General features: G+C 32.0%; 1 protein-coding gene across 1 annotated transcript in view; it reads left to right on the forward strand.

Moving 5' to 3' along the window:
• Positions 1-21,054, forward strand: part of LOC124368656 (uncharacterized protein CG3556) — a 132,044-nt gene that overhangs the window by 107,829 nt on the left and 3,161 nt on the right. Inside the window, exons 6-8 of the mRNA XM_046825904.1 lie at positions 4,541-4,835; positions 8,269-8,423; positions 12,795-21,054. The exon at positions 12,795-21,054 is cut by the window's right edge and continues 3,161 nt beyond it. Of these exons, the coding sequence (XP_046681860.1) occupies positions 4,541-4,835; positions 8,269-8,423; positions 12,795-12,856 (512 nt within the window). The 3' untranslated portion in view covers positions 12,857-21,054. The remainder of the gene's footprint in view (positions 1-4,540; positions 4,836-8,268; positions 8,424-12,794) is intronic.

Consider the following 21,054-nt stretch of genomic DNA (forward strand, 5'->3'; position numbering starts at 1 on the left):
AGTATGCGAACTTATCAAAGCATGTTACGTGACATGTGGAGAATACAGTGAGCTGTATAAATTTGAAACTATTTATAGTATGCGAACTTATCAAATCATGTTACGTGACACGTGGAGAATGCAGTGAGCTGTATAAATTTGAAACTATTTGTAGTATGCGAACTTATCAAAGCATGTTACGTGATACGTGGAGAATGCAGTGAGCTGTATAAATTTGAAACTATTTACAGTATGCAAACTTATCAAAGCATGTTACGTGACACGTGGAGAATGCAGTGAGCTGTATAGATTTGAAACTATTTATAGTATGCAAACTTATCAAAGCATGTTACGTGACACGTGGAGTGGCATACTCTCACCCTGAAATGATATAATTTTTTAGTGATATTATCACCAGTTTTGATCCATTAAAGATATAATTGTAAATTTGATGTTTGAGTGGTTCTCAAACTGGGTCATAGCCAGCGGAAAATATCGGGATGATGAAATCAATTTTAGTAGAAAAATTAAGTTTTAAAACATAAAAATTTAACAAGCCATTTGGCCACGTTTTGTTTGCCCTCATATTTCCAATCTAAATAAAAATTAGTTGGTAAATGTGATGCTAAGTGATAATTTTTAAAACGGCTGGACTAATTCTGCTGATTCTTTTTTACAATATTCTTTGGTTTTTATGGAGAGAAAAATTGGAAAAGTTTTTGGGATTATTTTAGAATTCGGAATAATAATTATAATATTTAAACACAATCCAAATTTAACCAACAGTAAACAGCTGTTGGAACTTTCAGCTTTACCAAAGAGACAGAAGAAACATTTGTTTACATTTAAATGTTAGAAAATACTAAGTGCTTGATTAGTAGCATTATATAGGTTGCAAAGACAAAGTTATTATCTAACTTTTAATACAGATTTCACCAGTGACCAGTTAAAACTATCTAATACATAGGAAATATTATTAAAACGTTATTATAAACACCATATTTATGAACAAAGCTGAGAATGTTTGCATGTAAAGTACTCTAAATTGGTTGATTCCTTTGACATAGCGTATGATATTTTTTACTGCAGCTTCAGGAAAAACAAGGAAATGGACACAAATATACCTCAATGAGTCATTTTCTTCCAGATCACAGTCCGAAAAACAGCAAGAATTCTATCACGCAAAACTTATTATAAACGATTATTTAGAAATTTGGAATGAACATAATTGTAAGAATTTTCCATTTTATTCCTTTACCAGAAGAACACAAGTGACCAAATTAGTATTTTTAAGCGTAAGTATGTATATATTTTATTGATCAGGGTAAAAAATCAAAACAAAATATATTACAATAAACATTGTAGACCGGAAATAAGACACTTTTTATGTAAGTTAGCTTCCGAAACCTAGATTTGTATATATAACTTCTTTATCAGTGCAAAAATGCAAATTCAACTGCTGAACTATACATAAATTAGACTAGAAATTAATTTAAATGGCTGGAATAGGCACATTTGACTGAGATAACTTTTCAATCTTATGTAAGTAAATATATTTTCTTCATTATAATAAAAAGGTAACCCCAACTATGGAATGGACTTGAACTATCTTAGACCGGAAGTAGATTACATGGGTCGGTAGTAGGTATTGTTTTATAGAAGTGGGACTCGAAAACCAACACATGTATCTCTTTCTTTACAAGGACAAGGTAAACTTAAATGTGGCACCGTATTAGACTGTATAAACTGTTTAAATAGACACTCTTAGACTGTTTGTTGATAAAAAGGCCATGGATGTAGGTCTTTTCACTCCTTCGTACGTATATATATTTTATTTATCTGGATAATAAGGCAAACTAAATTTAAACACTGGAGATATCATAGACTAAAATGATGCATTAGATAGTTATTTGTCACTGGTGCAATGTAAAGTAAAAATCAGATACTAACTTTGTCATTGCAATCTGTACTACTGTTCAAGTACCGTATAAATATTTAATAATTTCTAAAAATTAAAATGTAAACAATTCCTGAGGAGGAGGTTCCTGCCTCTTTGGGGAACTTCTGCTGGAAATGTTAACAGGTGTTTGATGTCAGTTAAATTTGGATTACTTGTCGTAAACATTATAATTATTTTACCAAATTCTTAAATACTCCAGGAAACTTTTCCTATTTTTATTTTCATTAAACCTTTCTCTGACTTTAATGGATATATATTAAAAAAAGAATTATCCAAATTGATTCAGCTGTTCTTGAGATAAGCACTTAGCTTAGCAATTCATTTTTATTTTTAAAACTAACTATAGGACTAATCTATCATAACTGAACACTAACACTAAACTTACTCCACTAGTTAAAACGTTATTTTAAAATGAGTATTAAAGCTGTTCATCTAAAGGAACACAATACATTACATAAAATTGATTTTCATGTAAATAGATTTTGTGGTTAATAGGTATGAAGGATCATGAAAGAAACATTTCGCATTATAAAAATTATATTTTATTTACAGCTTCTAACATTCTAATAAAATGATTTTTAAATATATACCTAACTTATTTAATTAAGAAGTAGCATTCTTCTCTTTTTGTTAGCAAAAAGTTCAACTAACTCGTCAATTTTATCATGATCCATCCACTTGCAGACTTCTTCGTGCTCTATTGCCATAACGGCAAGAGCACTTAACCTCTCTTCTTTCACTTTTTATCTCAGATAGGTCTTCAGTCTATGAAGAGTTGAAAATGAGTGTTCCGCTGTAACATTTGTTATTGGCCAGGAAAGTGCAATTTCAATTATATCTGTTACGTCTGGTGCATTACCATAGAGTTGATGAGCAGAAAAAACTAGCAATGTTTTTTAAAGTTATAGGAGTTTAATTAGGAGTGATGAAGTTGTTCTGGGCATATCTAGGAACAAATCTCAGTTATGTTGTTAGATTTGGAGTAAGTTTGTAAAGTGATTGAACACTTTTTACAGTATTTTCATTCAAGCTGTTCCAATCCGTCAAAATCGAATAAATGTTGTTGATGCGTTTTTTGTCATTTTTTAAAACATGGGTTTATTAAACATTACATTTAAATACATTACAAAATTACTAGAATTTTGTACCATTATGTTCACCATGAAATACAGATTAAAATGAAATGATTTAATTTTCATTATTGTTTTAATGAGTGTGAACGTGAGTATCAGACTGGTGTCGTGACCCCACAACCTTCTAGTTGCGTGTCACGGTTCCAAGCCAAAATGGCACAGCCTTTGTAATCTATAGCCCTGAGTCAGACTAAACTAATCCATTATTGTGCTGGACAAAGATAGGACAAGCATCTGTGTACTGCAGACAACCGTAGGTGAATAGGTAAAATCTATTTCTCTATTTATACAAACATAAAAATTCTGTTTCGGTTTTATTTAATTTAACCATAACTCCTGCATGATCAGCAGGTTAGATTAAACAACTTCACAGTTATTATTCTCTTGCATATCATTATTTATGATAATATCCAGACATGCATTTTTCCTTATAACTTTAGCATTTAAGCACTATAAGTTGTAAGATCTCAGTAGGTTTAGTAAGGGTACAGTTTTTAATGCACCATTATACTTTGTCATTAAATAATTAATTAACATTTCAAATAAGCATAAAAAAATCTGTTGTTGGTGTATGATAACAGAATTAATCCCATTGAAAAATAAATGGTGACTTCTTAAACCCTCAAACATTTTGTCATAACACAGAATCTACATACATCAATTACATTAATAATATACCCAGTTTTAACAAATACACTGTTACTAAATACCAGGGTGGTTTGATAAGTAACTTGGTTATGTATAAAAGAAAAAAATTAGAGGTTTGATGCCAGCTTTAATTATAAACAAAATTTCTTGCTTTAATTTTGAAACTTCAATGCGATTGTTCCAATGTTTATCCAACTTTGCGATCTCTTCTCAGCAATAAGTTTCCCCAAAGCTTCGTAAATACTAATTTATTTCCTGCATGACTTTTTCATTAAATTCAAACACTGTCCAGCAAAGAAAGTTTTGAGTTTTGGGAATAAATGGTAGTCCGAAGGAACTAAATCTGGTGAATAAGTAGGATGCGGAAGCAGTTAGAATTGCAGATTGTTCAATTTGTGATGAGACAGTGACAAAGTTGAGTTTACTGGTGCACTCAAACTACACTTTCTTTCTGGTCATTTCTGGGTGTCACTCTGTTATACAACACTCTGAACTGTTTTATTCCGTTGGAATTTTCCCATAAGAAACTCTATATTGAATATAAATTATAAACCATTAGTATTAACAGATAGTCGTACTTTTAACAATTTATTAGCATTGAGACACTAAAATATGTTTTTGGAGTGAAACATTTAAAGATCAGATATGAGTTCCTATTTTTTATGCAATTTTAAACTATCTGAATGTTGAAAGTGGATTTTCAGATTCACAGCAAGCCTCTTATGTTTGATATTTCTATTGAAAATATTCAATTAGTAATTTATACACTAATTATACTTAAGTAGTTTTGTACAATATTAAAGTAGAAAATACTTTTCAGATGTAGAACCACCGGCTGCCGCTATAATACCGAATCTTAAAGTAATTCCCACACCAAAGCCAAACAATACCAAAACCAATACGACATTAAACAAGACTAAAAAAGTAAAAACAGTGGTGGTGAGTACAAATACAGTGGTGCCAGTGACAGCAGCTGAGGAAGATGTAACTGTCACGTACACTTTGTGGGTTGGCAGCAATGTCACAGAGAACCACACCATTAGCATTGTTGTGCAATACAACTCCACGTTCTACAATGTCATGCAACTTGCTGCACAGAAAGACTCACATTACGTGTAAGTTTTACTCTTAATGTTTTACTAGCAATCATGTTTGAATAAGTGATATGTTAAATTAAAAAATATATTCACAATTTTTAATACAATCAATATAATTGAATAAATAAGAAAACAGTACTTTGTTAAATGTAACCACTGAGACTAAAAACACAACAAACCAATACTTAAAACCTTTTAATTTTGTGAGGACTTTTGACAGGGAGGCTGTTTTCATCAGACACTTCACAAAGATATGATTTATTTTTTAGAAAACAAATCTGCAGTTGCTAACCATTGTATTAATATTGGACACAGAAAGAAAACTTTAAATTATTAATTATTAAAACATGTTACCACACCAAAATATTGAAACATATTGGAATCATATTATATAAATCAAGTAAACCAAGAAGATAGACCTCTACAAAGTTCTGTATTTCTTTCACAGAGGTTTCAAAATAACATTTCAAAATTTACAAAATATAGTTAAAATTCATCTTTACATGTCATTTATATATTATATCATCTTTATTTTATAAACTAAAGCATTCAGGACAAATTAGTATAAACACCACATATGTCTGTAATCAAAAATATAAAGAAATACATATTTAATTTAATTTTGTAAAGTGTCTGAAAATGATAGCCTTTCTATCGAAAGGCCTCACACAATACAAATTTTAAGTATTGGTTTGTTTTGATTTCAAAATTTAATTATTACAATATTAGCTCAGTCTTCATCATTACATGTTAATTGCTTAACACTCAAGTTGATTTCAAATCAAGTGAGAATGAGAATGAGAATGAGTGGTTTTGCATATGATACAAAAATGTCTATCCTAATGGGTTGTTTATTGTTCAACAATTGATTATCTTCTTTCAGCATGTCAAGGTTTTTAACTACAGCACTGGAGTGAAATTTTAGGTTGTCTTTAAAATTTTAACACTTGCCCATGCCAGCATCTTTTCAACAGATTCATTGTTTCTTTGCAGTAGCAATGAACTAGATTCCGCAGCACAACTTGCATTTCCTGTTGTCACTTTTATCCTGTGTACAATTTTACGAACTGTGCATGTAGCAAGCAGGGTGAGGTGGAGTTCCACTTTACAATCAGTACATTTAGCTAAATCAGCAGCTACTAAATCGCTTTGTTTTAATATTGAACAGCACTTTTTCTCACTTCGAAGATATTGCTCATAGTTCATAATAGCAAATAAAAGTAAAACAATATAGTTAATGAAACAGTATTTTTCTATACATTTGCCACCATTCAGTGATACATTAAATTAGTAAAATTATGTTTTGAGATATGCAATCTGATCTCTTCCTCTAGTGTTAAATTTTCCAACACAGTAAGAAATCAAACTATTAGCATATCTAAATCAAAGTCTTCTAGTTCACACATGCTTTAAAAAATTGCTTACAATATTATGTTCTTGTAATATTTTGGCCTTGCTGTAGAGAGTCATCTTCTGTCAGCAGATGTTAAACCGAAACTACAAATAGTGAGTCATCTGTATAGGTAAGATGAAGGGGGAGGTTTTCTCGTGACTGGCTGAAGTTTAACCAATCCAAAGAAAGTCGACAACGAAGAAGCTCAAAATGAAACATTGACATCGTTTTGACATCAGAGACACCTATAAATAGTTGAAGTGGTAGTCTCATTGTTTATCAGGTACACAGTTGGGTACACTACGATGTATTAGACATGATCTCTAAGCACGGTGGAACAACCGAGGTTTCTACACATAACATAGCTACGGTAGTAAGTGTTGATTCAATTGAATTTTGAGTTTAACTGCAGTTTACTGTACTTTTATTGCAGTGTCTAGTATCTGACTACTACTACTAATATAGCTTCTTATTCACAGTCTGGTTTTCAACTTTTTGACAACTTTTTTGTTGAATTTATTTTGTAGGCTTACTACACATATAGGGCCTATTTGTCAGCTCTACTGGCTCACTTACATATAATGCAGACAAATATGTATGTTGTTATCTCGATTAATTTGAAAAAGTGATTCATACATAATACATTCAAGATATTTCATTCAAATCATAAAAAATGAGAAATGTGATGTAAAGGCATGCTGTCAGTTTTGATGTTGCCAACCAGAATGACAAAAGTTCAAATAATTAAGGAAATTAGGGAAATAATCGCAGGAAATAGCAGAATTGGCAGAAATATGCCTCTAATCAACTTTTTTCTTTATTGATGATAATTTCTATTAGCAAACTAATGGAAAAGCAATGGGTTACCATAGTCATCTGTAGTGGTAAACCTACATATTGAAAGCTGCCACATATTAATGCCATACATCCCAACATTAAGTGTACTATAGAAGTTGAAAACAGCAGGAGTTACCAATGTTGGGCATAATGACAACTAGGAGGTCAGACAGGAGTATAGGACTCTCAGTATATTCAAAACCAACAAACACCAATAGGATCTGGATACTAATTCTCATTGTCATCCAGCCCAGAAGTTTGGAATCAACACGGCGATGTACATATCAGATGAAGATAGTTTGAATAAAAGAAGAAGACATTATACAAGACACTAAAGGTGAATGTGTACAATACAACCGATAAAATACTCTCTATTAACACATTGTCTGCGATGGACACAGCATACTACTGTTCTGGTTGAGTACAAGATTCCACTTAGTACAGCGGGAATCAAAATCCCATGTTGTTGTGACTCAGTCTGCATTGAGGAGACAACATTTTTAATAGCAACACGAGTGATTGAACACATTGGAAACTTGAAACTTTAAGATACGGAAAAATGTGCCATAGCAGAACACAGTTAAAGACTAAACATACAATGAAGTTTGGCAACACAATAGTACTTGTGAAAATTCACAGCTATTATCCTATTATATAAAGGTAAGAAAAGAGACTTTTTAAATAATCAAGAATGAAGAAAGTCTTGTTGAGTTCTGTTGACTGTTGTCTCTCCACAGTGAGGCTGAAATATTTCAGGAAGATAATTGTACAGCCAATTTTTTGATGCGGTGTTAGTGATGTTAGTTATGATACTGGCATAAGCTTAAGAACTGAGATTAGCATAATATCCCCAACCCCTCTTAACTTTTGAATGGTTGTACAGTTTAAAAATACTTTAGAGCCACTATCTCATCATAAGAGGACATTTTGGTTTGATTAAAACTCATCCACCTCTCTTCTAAGATGGGATTTGGGGGGGGGGGGGGGGTGGTAGGGGGAAACTCAGAACTTTTATGTGGAGTGAACCATTAAATAACATAGCAAATTTAAGGTCTTTATGAGAAAAGATCTTATACCATTTCAAAAAAATAACATTTTAACTTCAACTGGTTAGCGTGTTGGATGGAAACAACTCAGGGATCTATAACTACTTTCGTACAAACACCCATTTTTTAGGGAAAAATTAAATTTTGAAAATCAATAAATGTGATAATGTTTAAGATTTTCTGCTAATGAGTGGCCCAATGGACATTACGTACACACCCTGGCAGGTTTCAAGGAGCAGCCCATGAGCTACCACTACTGGCTACTTTATCGACTTCCGAGTCTACCAGACCTCAACAACCCACCTGGCAACCAACTTGTGGCTCCAACAGGTAAAATACTCCTTGCAATCCCTAACAAAAATTAATGGTATCACATAACTGGTACAGATGTTATCCTAAATGTATAACAATAGCGAAAACATTCCTAGGCCTAGTTCAATGATTTAAAAAACTTACCATATGAATAATAAATACTTCAAGGTTTTTTGAAAAGAGCATTTTATTTTGTTATTGAAATCACTGAAATTCGTAATATACTGTATTAATTTTGTTAATTTTTAACTAAATTTCATTCATTTTTAATGTTTTTTTCATAAATTTAATTAAAAGTTTTAACTTTTCTTAGTTCTTTTCTGCTTTTTAGCCAAAACTTTTTGTGCTTCCTGTTACTAAGTCTGATTTAAAAAATAATATGCAATTACAATATGTTAACATAACTTTATTTCTCCCCACCACCATCAGGGTCAGTCAATATTGATGGACAATTTATAGTTAAATTAATTAATTTATAGTTTACCATTTACACCTTTCTTTTAATATTAACATTTATTTTATATTGACATGAGTAGATAACCTAATAGTTTATTACATAAATCATATATCCTTTTATTAAAGTTGTTTATTTTTTATTATATATAATTGAATTTATATAGTCAAGATGAACTAGTATGGCTTTGATGAGGGTGTGATTTCATGGATAAGATCATATCTGCAAGAAAGTCAGCATGTCACAAAATTTGGTAATGAGACATCTCAGCCCCTTTTCAAATTGTATGGTGTACCTCAAGGCTGCTGCCTCAGTCCAGTTTTGTTCATCTTGTACACATCCGAATTCGTGGTGTGTGTGCAAAGTTGCACTATCAATTTGTATGCAGGTGATTGTCGGCTGCATTACGCTTATGAGTCTGGTATGATAGAAATGGCCATCAGTCAGATCAATGCTGACCTATTCCACGTGTCAACTTAGTCAATCCAAAATGGACTCAGGCTCAATATAAGCAAATGCACAGTCCTGCACAATCTGGTACAGACCCATAGTTTTAATCAATACCAACTTATTTGTGGGTGCCAAACTGTGATTTAGGTTTTTTTAGTTTTTAGTTAGCATTTAGTGTTAACCTGAGTTGATTTGAAAAACAGTTGTTTGCTGAAATATACTCATGAATAAAGGCATTTTTACTTATTTAATGGTTAACAAGTTTTTTCACCGTATTTGCCTTGATTAAGTGTGACAAAAGGAACACTAGACTTGCTAAAATGAAACTTCCCTGTAGTGGAATATTCCATCCAACAGTTATGATTTATGATGTAGTATTAAATGAGTAAACGTCAATATTTCTTTCAAAACTCATAGCTCATTCATAACTCTAAACTCATTAAAGAACGAGCAAGATCCATCTAAAACTTCATAAAAATAACAACATTTTCAAAATCTACCCCAATCATCCCATATCTCTTATCTCTTATATCCCGTGAAGTATTAGAGCTTTTTAATTAAATATGGTATACAGGATCAGTAAGTATTAAAGAATTTGTTTAATCATTATTTTAGGTCCAACCCTTAAAATGATCTTAACATAGATTTTTCTTAATACCATCTACGTTTTTGTAGATAGATATGTTTTATGAAATTCAAAATGAATACCTCTGTCAGTGTCTAAAATTTGTAAAAAAATACTTAAAATATTGTAACGAACAGTTATAAAATATTTCAAAAATTGTACTGAATTTCTTTAATTCACATTATACGCTTTCTGGGAAACAACAACCACATAACAGGTTGAATTTTTTACAATGTTTTTAAAATCCATATTGATGATTATACCATTTTTTGAACCAGAAATATTCTTCAAAATTTAGTTGTATCTATAACATAAATTGATATATTCCCTATGGATTCTTTTGGATTGTAATATATTCCCATATTTCTGCAGTAAAATTTCTTTAAATCTTGATATATCATTCTAAGAAGACCTCCGGAGATGTTTAAGTTTAGTAACTTATCTTGATAATAAGAACCATTTAGTTCTACTCTAATATCTTTTACATTCAAATTATTGAATTTTGAAGGATTTTTTCTTTATTATCTTGTCTGTCTGTTTGAAAACTAACTATAACAAACTTAGCGTTAAATACATTTCTATAGATATTTGTAATATTTCATGAATATGTTGTTCATTGTATCTATCAGTATAGATTAATAGTTTATCTTAATTTTTGTTCTCACAATACTTATTATGACTGTGAACCTGTTTGGTTTTTAACCTACTGTGTCTTGTTACATGGATTTTTGATATGAAGGTATTAATATTAGTAGATGTGATGATACATTGATTTTTATCAATTTTCTCAACTACAAAAATACCAGAAAGTACATGAAATGGTTTATTTGAACTTCTATCTGAGCTGTGAGGGTTAGCTGGTTTAGTGGAATGGTGATATGGTACATTCTGCTATATTTTTAACAAAGGTGGGTTGCTTTACATTGCCATTTAGGGTAGGGTAGCAATGTAAGCAGTTGAGATACCACAAACCCTCTTGTTTATCTATGTCCAAGATTCTGATTACACTCTCTAGGAATCATATAGTAAAAAACATTTTTTAAGCTGGCACTATCTATGCAACTATTTTATAAGTTACTAAAGTCAAGTGATGAGCTTTATAGCAAAATTCAATACCTATTTGGGATGGTTTTAGCATATCTATGGTAGGAAGGGTTGATTCAATTTGAATGTTAAGTTTTGCTCCAGTTCACCTTCCTTTTATTGCAGCATTTGGTATCTGATACTGTCTCTGACTTGACTCCTTGAATCTTGAGTCGTGTTTGACTGAAGAGATCCAAAGAAAATCAACATGGAAGAAGCTCAAAATGAATTTACGTCATTTCGACATCAGAGACACCTATAAATAAATATTGTCTCATCATATCAATTGTGCACCTGATAAGAAGATGAGACTGCCACTTCACCTATTTATACCTCTTTTGTCAAAAGGATCTAAATGTTCGTTTTGAACTTCTTTGTCGCCGACTTTGTTTTGATCTCTTTAGACAAACATGACTCCAGATTCCATAAGTCAAGTCTGAGACAGTGTCAGATACCAGATGCTGCAATAAAAGGAAGGTGAACTGGAGCAAAAGTCAACATTTGAAATGGTTTGCTTCATTAGAAACACGTAGATATTGTATATGTTGAGGTTAATGCCTCGCTTGATTGTTAATACATCATAGAAGCAGAGATGACACACAACTCAAAATGAGTCACTGGCTATTAACTATAAAGAAAATCAATATAAAATCTGTAAAGGATGGAAATGGATCAATTTAAAGGATGGAATGTAAAATGCTACTATATTTCCATAAATGTTTAGACTTTTAAGACAAATATTTACAAAATTTAAAAATAATAGTTAACAAATGTGTTATATTATGTTATGAAAACAATAAAAAAATTGTAACTATTAGAGAAAACATGTTTAGAATTTTGGTATTTTCTGCAGTTTGAATTTGATAAGCTGAACTGTCCCTTTATCCATGTGCTTAATTTTCCAGTATTTGCTTGCTGTTGACAAGGTAGCTTTCAAACCAGTCAGCTAATGTCTCTTCAATACCAAAAGTTGGTTGTGGGCCAGACAGTCAAAAGCTTTACTGTAGTCCAAGAATATAGCATCAGGAATGTTGTCAGATTCCAAGTGGTTAATGGTTATTTCTACTAAGTCAATTAATGCTATGGAAGTTGATTTTCCAGGAGTAAATGCATGTTGTTTAGTAGTGAGTAAATTTTCTTGTTTTAGACGTTTGACTAATCTGGACAGGATAAGTTTATCAAGTGCTTTAGAAAATGTGCTTATGAGGGATATAGGTCTGTAGTTGTTTGGACCTATTGTAATGCCTTTCTTGAATTAAAGGTTACACTTTTGCTATTTTTAACAGCACTGGGAATTTTCCTTGCACAAAGGATTTGTTTGCTATGTCTGTTAATGGTAGCAGGAGTTGTCCTTTTCATGTCTTTAGAGCTTTCAAGAATATTTCATCTAGCTTTAGAAATCAATAAATGGTATAATAAAGTTTCAAACATTTAATGCTTTTAGTTCTCAAACACAAAACTTTCATTATATAACACATTTGTTACGAAAATTAAAAAAAGAGAGTGTAAGTAGCTAAGTAGATTTAATCTAACATTTAGTACTCTGCCTAACAGTAATAGCATGCTGAAGTAATAAATTAATAATAGTTTATGTTTTCAATCCCAAAATTAAAAACAATCCTTAATCTTGCACACTAAAAAATGTTGCACTCTAGGCGACCATCTAGGTTGCCTAAATAGACGAGCCGGCCCTGATAACACACCACAACTAGAAATTTATAGTTTAGTATTTATATTTGATAAAATTGATATATTTACTAGTGCTTGGTGTTGACAGGAGTAGATGACCTGATAGTGCAGGACAATGAACACTACCTGTTCTGGTACAAGAAGCTGTAATGACCTCAAGCACAAGAACTCCTCACTACAAGCACATCAAACATTGGTCAGAGTTAGGTTAAAGTGAAACCAACTGACCTCGTCTATTGTAAATCATTACAAGCACAGAGTAAAATTAAATATTTGTAACTTTAATTTTCAGTTGAGCAAAGTTATTTCTATATTGTGTACTTAGTATTAAATGTTTAGAAAATAATCATGATTATTTTAATGTCATCAGTGCAATAGTTCTTGACAGCATATTTTTAGTAATGATTTTATGTTAGGTAATAGAAAGACACTTCATTTCCAAACTTCCTAAATCTCTTTGGTTAAGATATATCTTGATTCACAATTCGATCAACTGTAATATATATTAATAATCATGTTTAAAATTGCTCTCTGAATCAGATATAAACTCATTAATATATGAAAACATGAATTCCTTCACTTAATTAACTGTTTGTTTTTCTTAACACAGTTATTGCATGGTTTGAAAATTATCCTATACTGAAATAAATAAATGTGATGACATTTATTATATGAAAATATTTTATTGTACTCATATTGATGTCACCTCATTGTTCTTAATCTTTCCAAATATACAAAGAAGGCTACACTATTGTGTTAGATATGTATTTTTTTTAATGCAACTAAATTGAATACATAGATAGACATGTTAGTTTTTATGAATCTAACAAGTATGAATTATATTTACGTTTGCAAATTATTTTGGGTATGAATTTAGCTAATGCTGTGATACAAAATCTGGAACAGTTTCTAATTTGTGATGAAGATTTTGTAGTGTGTATTTATATGAGATTATACCTAAGTTTTTTGCAGTTGAATGGTTTTATAATGTTTAGCCATCATGGGAGATCCTCACGAGAATGGAGATACCAAGTCCGTACTCGCACACTGAGCTCTGTGCGATGTTAATCAATAACTCTATTAGAGTAAGTATGTATCTCTGAGAATAGTGGCAATTATTGTTTTACTCACAACACACCCTAAGTTTAAAAAGTCATATTTTTGAATATGACACTGGAAAGTTGAGCATAATTTTTAAAATGAGGATTTATTTAATATTTTAAATCATATTCGCTACACCACGCCCCTAAATGATCCAAACCATTTTCAATGGATAGACAGAAGTCTTAAATCTGCTTAGATGTTTTAGCTTTTAACTCATTGGCCTAGTTGATCTTTCAGCGGTGTGTGGACCAAAACTAGAAATTAATTTGGCTGAAAATGTAAAATTTTCCTATTAATGTTATTATAGTTGAATGGTGTTATTTCAACTGTTGTTTTAGGGAAACCACGTTACAGTTACCTTTTAAATTCAATTTATTTCTGTGGATATACTAAATATATATACTAAGTATGAAACATTTTAGTTTATTAAACACGTACTGGCTGACCACCTGTTGGATGTGCGGGGTAGAGGGGCATCTTTTCCGAGAACATTGGACTTTTCCTTAGAGTCCATCCAATATTTCTCGTGAGCCAAGAGGCAAGAACTGGAATATTTACTGATTTATTCAGTTATCTTGTAGTTGTATTCAAATAAGAAATGTTCCGATATTTCAGTTCTTTTGAATCAATCACAGAATGATATCGCTTAGGTGAGCACATTGTTTCGTGGATGGCTAGTACAGCCTCGGCAGTGCGCACAGATCCCTTGGCCCATCTGTAAGCAGAGCAGGCTGTTGTATTAGCCATGTCACAGTGCTAGTAGCAACAGGAAAACACTGGCATTCATAACAACTATAATTCTATGTTTAAAGTTTGTTTTCAACGAGAGAAGGATTGGGAAAGAAACACAATATTTTCCAGACATTTGCCATTGTTCAGTCAGTACGATGGCGAATAGCCGGAAAAATCCTGTTTCCTTAACAATCACAAATACTTCAAAATACAGTATATAATCTGCTGGGATAATTTGGAACTATTGAGGTCAAATTGAGTTAATGAGTCCAGGCTGGTCCACGCACCATCACTGCATGAGTAACTACGCCAATGAGTTCATAAAGAATATTGGGACAAAACTTTAAACGAATTACTATTAGTAAGGCAATGAAAAAGAAATACAATTAATAGACACACAACTGATTCATAAAAAGCAAACAACTCCTAATGAATTAAAATTATAAAACTGATTATAAACAATGATTATAGGACTATAAAACTCTTCAACACTGAAACATAAAAGGTGCCAGTTAAATCTTTGTGATCAACCACATATGTTTGAGTTGTAAACAACTAATGGATCTGATTTTTTGGATTCATGATCAAGTGAGTATTAGGGTCATACTTAAATAACATTACACACTATGAGAGACTGCTGACATGTCAAATACAGAAAGAGGTAGTAGTGCATGCTCTTTACTTTAGTAATTTATTTTTATTCTTCCTCAAAAACTGAAACAGAAATATAACCAAATTTAATGTTTTAAATGCAACCATTGTTATAGGTAATAATAAAAAATCTCAGAATTAGTACAATGTTGTATGCTGAATTTCATTTAGTTTTACTGACTTGATGGTAATATTTTGTATGCGGGAGGAGACCAGCCTGTTGAGAAATAGACTTACAAGAAGTAGAATGTACAAAAAAAGTATTCTACAATAATATAAAACGTGAATTACATACAAAATTTATGGCTCCAAGAGTTGACATTTTTAACTCGTAATTTTTTGTAGAGCTCTGCAATAATCCTCTGTTTTAGTTCACTTCCCACTTTGAGAAGTTACTGTGTTAAGCAATAATCAGTACATGGTAATCTAGATAAACACTTCCAGATGGTCAAGTGCTGAAATGTACATTCTACAGTATACTAAGTTGATTGCTTTGGAAAAGTCACACAGTTGTGAAACATACACCAAGTGAGGATCTAGGTAAACACTCATATGTAATTGAGTGCGCTAAAGTAGGCTTCACAATGTGGTATATGCACTGCCATTCATGCTCTAGAAGAAATCACATTGTTGTGCATCACGTGGCGTACTAGAGATAATACTTCCAAAAGATTGAGCATTGTAATACAGGCTCCGTAATGTAGTTTGTGCTCTTGACTGTTCTTGAAAAAAATCACATTGTTGTGCTATGTGCACCAGATGAAGACCTTTGTAAACGCTTACATAGGATGGATCACTGAAAAGTAGGCTCCACAATGTAGTCTGTGCTCTGGAATTGATTGCTGTTGGAGAAATCGCATGCATTACAGCAAGAGATCTCCATTGCTGTAGGTAGATACTCAAATATGAATAATTACTCTAAAAAAGGCTCTATAAAATGCAGTCTGTGCTTCACAATTGATTGCAGTTGCGAATCCACTTTGATGTGCAACAAGCATCACATGGGGTTCTAGTCACAGGTTTATATTATTAAGTGCTGTAAAGTAGGCTTTATAGTCTATGCTCCACAACTGATTGCTCTTGGGAAGTCTCATTGTTGAGCATCATATGGGGTTCTAGTTACACAAAGACATATGATTGAGAGCTGAAAAGTAGGCTTCATAATGTTTTTTGTTCTTTGCAACTGTTCTGCACAACCTTTTTATCCAAGTTTTCATTTCATTAATATTATTCTTACAATAGTTTTTTCTGCAAAGATGCTGACATTTTGCTTTACTTTGTTTCAAGTTTATTATTGATGATGGGATGTGTGATAGGATAATAGGATTTGGACATTTGCATCGTCATTTGTTACAAAATGTATAATTTTACGTTTGAAGTTTTGAGATCTACCCTCTTTGTCAGGCTTGAAGACAATTAATGTATAACACCTACAACATGCAGTAGTGAACTGCCAGTTAAGAAAGAAAATATGGAAATCATAATCGGAAACTGCTTGAAGACCAGACAGGAGAAAATGAACCTAGGCGTTGTCACTGCACAGAAGTCAATAGCACAAACACACGTCACACCAGCACAGGTGAAAGTGGAACGCTAACAATGAAATAATTGTTGGCATTTCAATGTTGACAGGAAGGTGATGCCATAAAATGTGAAAACTGTTTATTTTCAAAAATATAAACAAAGATTGTTGTGAGGGGGAAGGTTAAAGGCAGCCGCCTTAGGCCTTATGTTTTGGTCCTAGCTCTTAATGTCATGATGTGTGTAAGAATTTTGTTGGTTGAGGTTTTTTGATTGCTAATCTTTTTAGGTTTCCTTTGTAGTTCTTTTTTTCATATTAGTACTCAGTGACCTAACTTCAACCGAAGGTTGACTTTGCGATTGGTCTGCTAATTTGATGTATGCAGTCTTAATAAGTTTGTATTTTAAGAAATTCTCCTCATGGTGTACTATATTGGGTTCATCCCATTTCATGTGATGATATTCAGACCAGCAATGTATGACATTTCCACTACCCAATTTTTCATAAGTTCCTTAATTCTCACATTTAGTGATTTTTTTGTCTCTTTTTACTAATATTTTCATTCCCTATAACGAGAATATGTTATACTATAAATACAGTTTTGTGTGCCATTTTATGATTTGGTTTTTACAAGGCTTTGCAATCACATCAACAATACTTGATGTGATTGCATTGACTGATTTGTGCGTGTGTGTGCTTCATGCATTGCTTTTTAACAATGATTTTTGTTCTAAAAGAGCTTCTAATATTGTATTTTCTGTCTACTCGTCAAATTTTCTCCAATAATCCCAGTAAATAAAGGATTGATATGTATGTAGATTTTTCTTTATTTTCATTTTTTGCCTCAAGGTTTTTTTCTATTGTTTCTTTTGTACATATTTATGGCAGATTGAGGATATCCATTTTTTAAAAGATCTAATTCAACGTATTTTATTTCTTCTTTTAACCCATCTTTGTCTGAGCACTAACTCTTTACTCCATCAAATAAAGAATATGTGACTCCTTCTTTGACATATTTTTATGGTTTGATTGAAAGTAAAGTTTAGATATTGGCCTGTATGTGTGTTTTCTTACAATAAACTGTTGTCTTAGGAATATATCTCTTATTAAGCACACATCCAGAAAGGGGAGTTTGTTTTGGACTTCTACCTCCATGGTTAGGTTAATGGAGGGAGAAATCCTGTTTATGCGGGACAAAAATTCATTAAAGTCATTGTCTCCATGAGGGAGATGACAAAGGTGTCATCCACGTATTTCCACCAGATCCTAGTTTTGGACTGAGTTAAAGACAGGGCGTTTTGCTCAAATTCTTTCATAAAAATATTGGAGAAAATTGGCGATGGAGGAGATTTTTTAGTCTTTAGAAATTTTAATAGAGTCAGTTTTTCTTCAAGTGATGTCAGGATACCCAAGAGGATTTTAGATATTTCCTTACGTGGTGAATTTCAGGAACTAATTATTGGTCAGAGAGGAATGCCAGGTGTGTGGATTTAAGAAGGCCATACATGTTTTGCTTCTGCTGTAGTTAAACACTTATTATAAGATAACCCAACAAGTTTATTGTGACGTCTCAAAAAGTACTTGAGCCTTCTCTTAAACCCTTGGATATAGTTAATTTATTGTTTGTTGAATGCACCATGCATCTCATGGCATGTGTTCCACCTTTACTAGTTTACAGTTAGTTTTGCAAACATACGTAGATATTGTTGTGTTTTTGAGGTACTTGTAAAAGTGTGGCTTATAATAAAGCCTTGATATTTCATACATACTGCTGATAACAATATGAATCAGTGATACATTTCAAACAATTTGACACAATTTAATAATTGTTAAATTATTATGGTAGCATATAGAAGTGTACCGTATGAATAAGTTATCATTTTATTTCATAAATACAATAATTTCTTAGGACCAATGAAAGTACCTCCGCACTCTTCATGTTTTGTTCTTTGTCTAATGATAACATGTTGTTATGAGCAATATTTCTCCCATAAATACCATGTATAGATTAGATTCTAATTGGTTTACATGGACCTGCTGTAAAAGCTAAAGAAAAACACAGTGAGCTTGATATTTTCTATTGTAAAGAAAAATTAGTCATTGTTTTTACATCGCTTTTTACATGCTTCATACACCGCTGAACATGGTATCTAGCCCATCTACTGCATCTTTTAAAGCATACAACATTACTCATAAAAATGTGCATTTTAATATTGAGTAACTTACATAACAAAATAAGAATCATCACGATCAGTTTAGCAATTGCTTAGCTTTAAAGCTATTTGTGATTTTATAGTGTTTAAATTTAGGACACCAGTCAAAACTTAGATATCCAAAATCATAAATCACGTTTCCTTAAAACAATTGTTTTTTCTTGTGGAAACCAAATTCTTATAAAAATATTTTAGAACTATACATTTTTGCAATCCCTACATAGGTAATATTTTCAATATAATGTTTAATGTAGTATGAAAAAAATGTATGGTTCAGGCTTTATTAAGAATCTTTTTGGCGTGTAAAATATACAACAGAAATTTATTTGATTGGCGTATCACTAAATAGGAAAAATTTTCATCCAAAAATAGAAATGATAAAAGTGTTGTGTAAGTATTTAATTGCTTGGAAATTGGTAAATTAATTATATGCTTTAAAAATTCTATGTAGGTAACAAATCGTAGAATATTGATAAACTCTATGTTTATGCACAATCACTGAATGACATTAAATTAAAATTACTGTTTTGCCATACACTACTTGTTACTTTTCACTGGAATTGTTGTAATTAATGCGTCTTTCATTGATTTTAGAACAACTAATAAAGTAACAGACATTATTGTAACTTTTGATTTGGTGTTGAAAGTGCATTATAGTTACGGTACCTGTAATTCAGCATTGTATAAAAAAAGAGGTAATTAATATACTCAATCAAACATTTACTCTGTTATAAACTTCCACTACATCTATTACATAATGGAAACAGTGCCCTTCTCATGTGATGTTAGTTCACAATTTAAATAAATTAAATTCCGACACTAAAGTAATAAAAAAATATGATTTACAAAGTTTATATTGGTCTTCTGTTTTCATTCCATCATACGTCTCTTCCAAGATGCTGTTCAGTAGTGCGAAGTAGTACATTATGACATATTCCCATGTATGAGGGTCTCTCCTTGAACAGAGCCAGTCAGTGCACAGGAAGTTGGAAGTTTGCTGCACCTTGAGTGTTGTAGTTGTGGATACTGGAACTTCTAGGCAGTTCGCTCTCATGAACAAATGTTAGCGCCTCCAGAATATACATAGTATGACAGTGCATGGTATGCTGTTTTAGCAGTGGCTGTGTCACTTATTTTTCTTTTTTTGTTATGACGTAGATCCCACTATTCAGTTTTCTACATGGATTGTTAATTTTGTTTTGTCCAGCTGAGGTCTTTATCTATTATCACTACCAAGTACTTTGCCTCTTTTGCCACCTTAACACTAAGTAAGTGAGCTTTTTGTTTCTTTTTGCTGCCCATTATGATTTGCTGGGTCTTAGCTTCATCGAATACCAAGTTGTTATATTAGTAATACTGAAAATTATGACTGGTTCTCTAGTCGTTATGCAGATTTTTCAGTCAGAAGTGAATCTTTATCATCGGCTTACATTCAGATTGGAGCAAACTCTTCCAGATACTTAGGGAGGTTGTTGGTAAAAAGTGTGAAGAAAACAGACGCCAGGACAGATTCCAGTGGCACACCCCAACTGGCAAAAGGGAGGATCTACTTTGCTTGACTTCATTATGTTGGATATATTTAATTTAAACTACTAGCTCTATATTGGTCAAGTAGCTCCTAAATCATTCTCCTGTGGTGTCTTTGACACCCAAGGAGGATAATTTTCTCATGAGTTGTTCATTACCAAGAGTTTCAAAGGATTTGCTCAAGTCTGCAGTAGTTGTGTTTTTCCTTCTAATTGGTCAATGATGCATTCAATAAAGCTAGCCAGAGATATTGATTTATTCTTACTGAATCCATGTTGTTGGCCAAATAAGATTATTATATCAAAGGAATTAAGAAGAAGAAAAAGCACAATTTGACAAATATTTTGGAAAAATTTGAAATCAGAGAGATTGGCCAGTAGAAAATGTACAGGAGGAAACGGATTGTTGCTTTTAATACCAGTATCAACCATTGTTGTGAATAGTGTTTAAGTGCTCTGCAATCTTGTAAGGATTCCTTATAGTCCTATAACTGTCAATTACATGAACACATGTGCCGCAGGCACTTGTGGAATTTGGACAAACAATTATTTTTAATACAATTTTATAAAATGTTTGTATGGCAGCTAAAAAGTTCCTTA

This window comes from Homalodisca vitripennis, chromosome X, assembly GCF_021130785.1.
Source record: "Homalodisca vitripennis isolate AUS2020 chromosome X, UT_GWSS_2.1, whole genome shotgun sequence".
NCBI classification, from domain to species: domain Eukaryota; kingdom Metazoa; phylum Arthropoda; class Insecta; order Hemiptera; family Cicadellidae; genus Homalodisca; species Homalodisca vitripennis.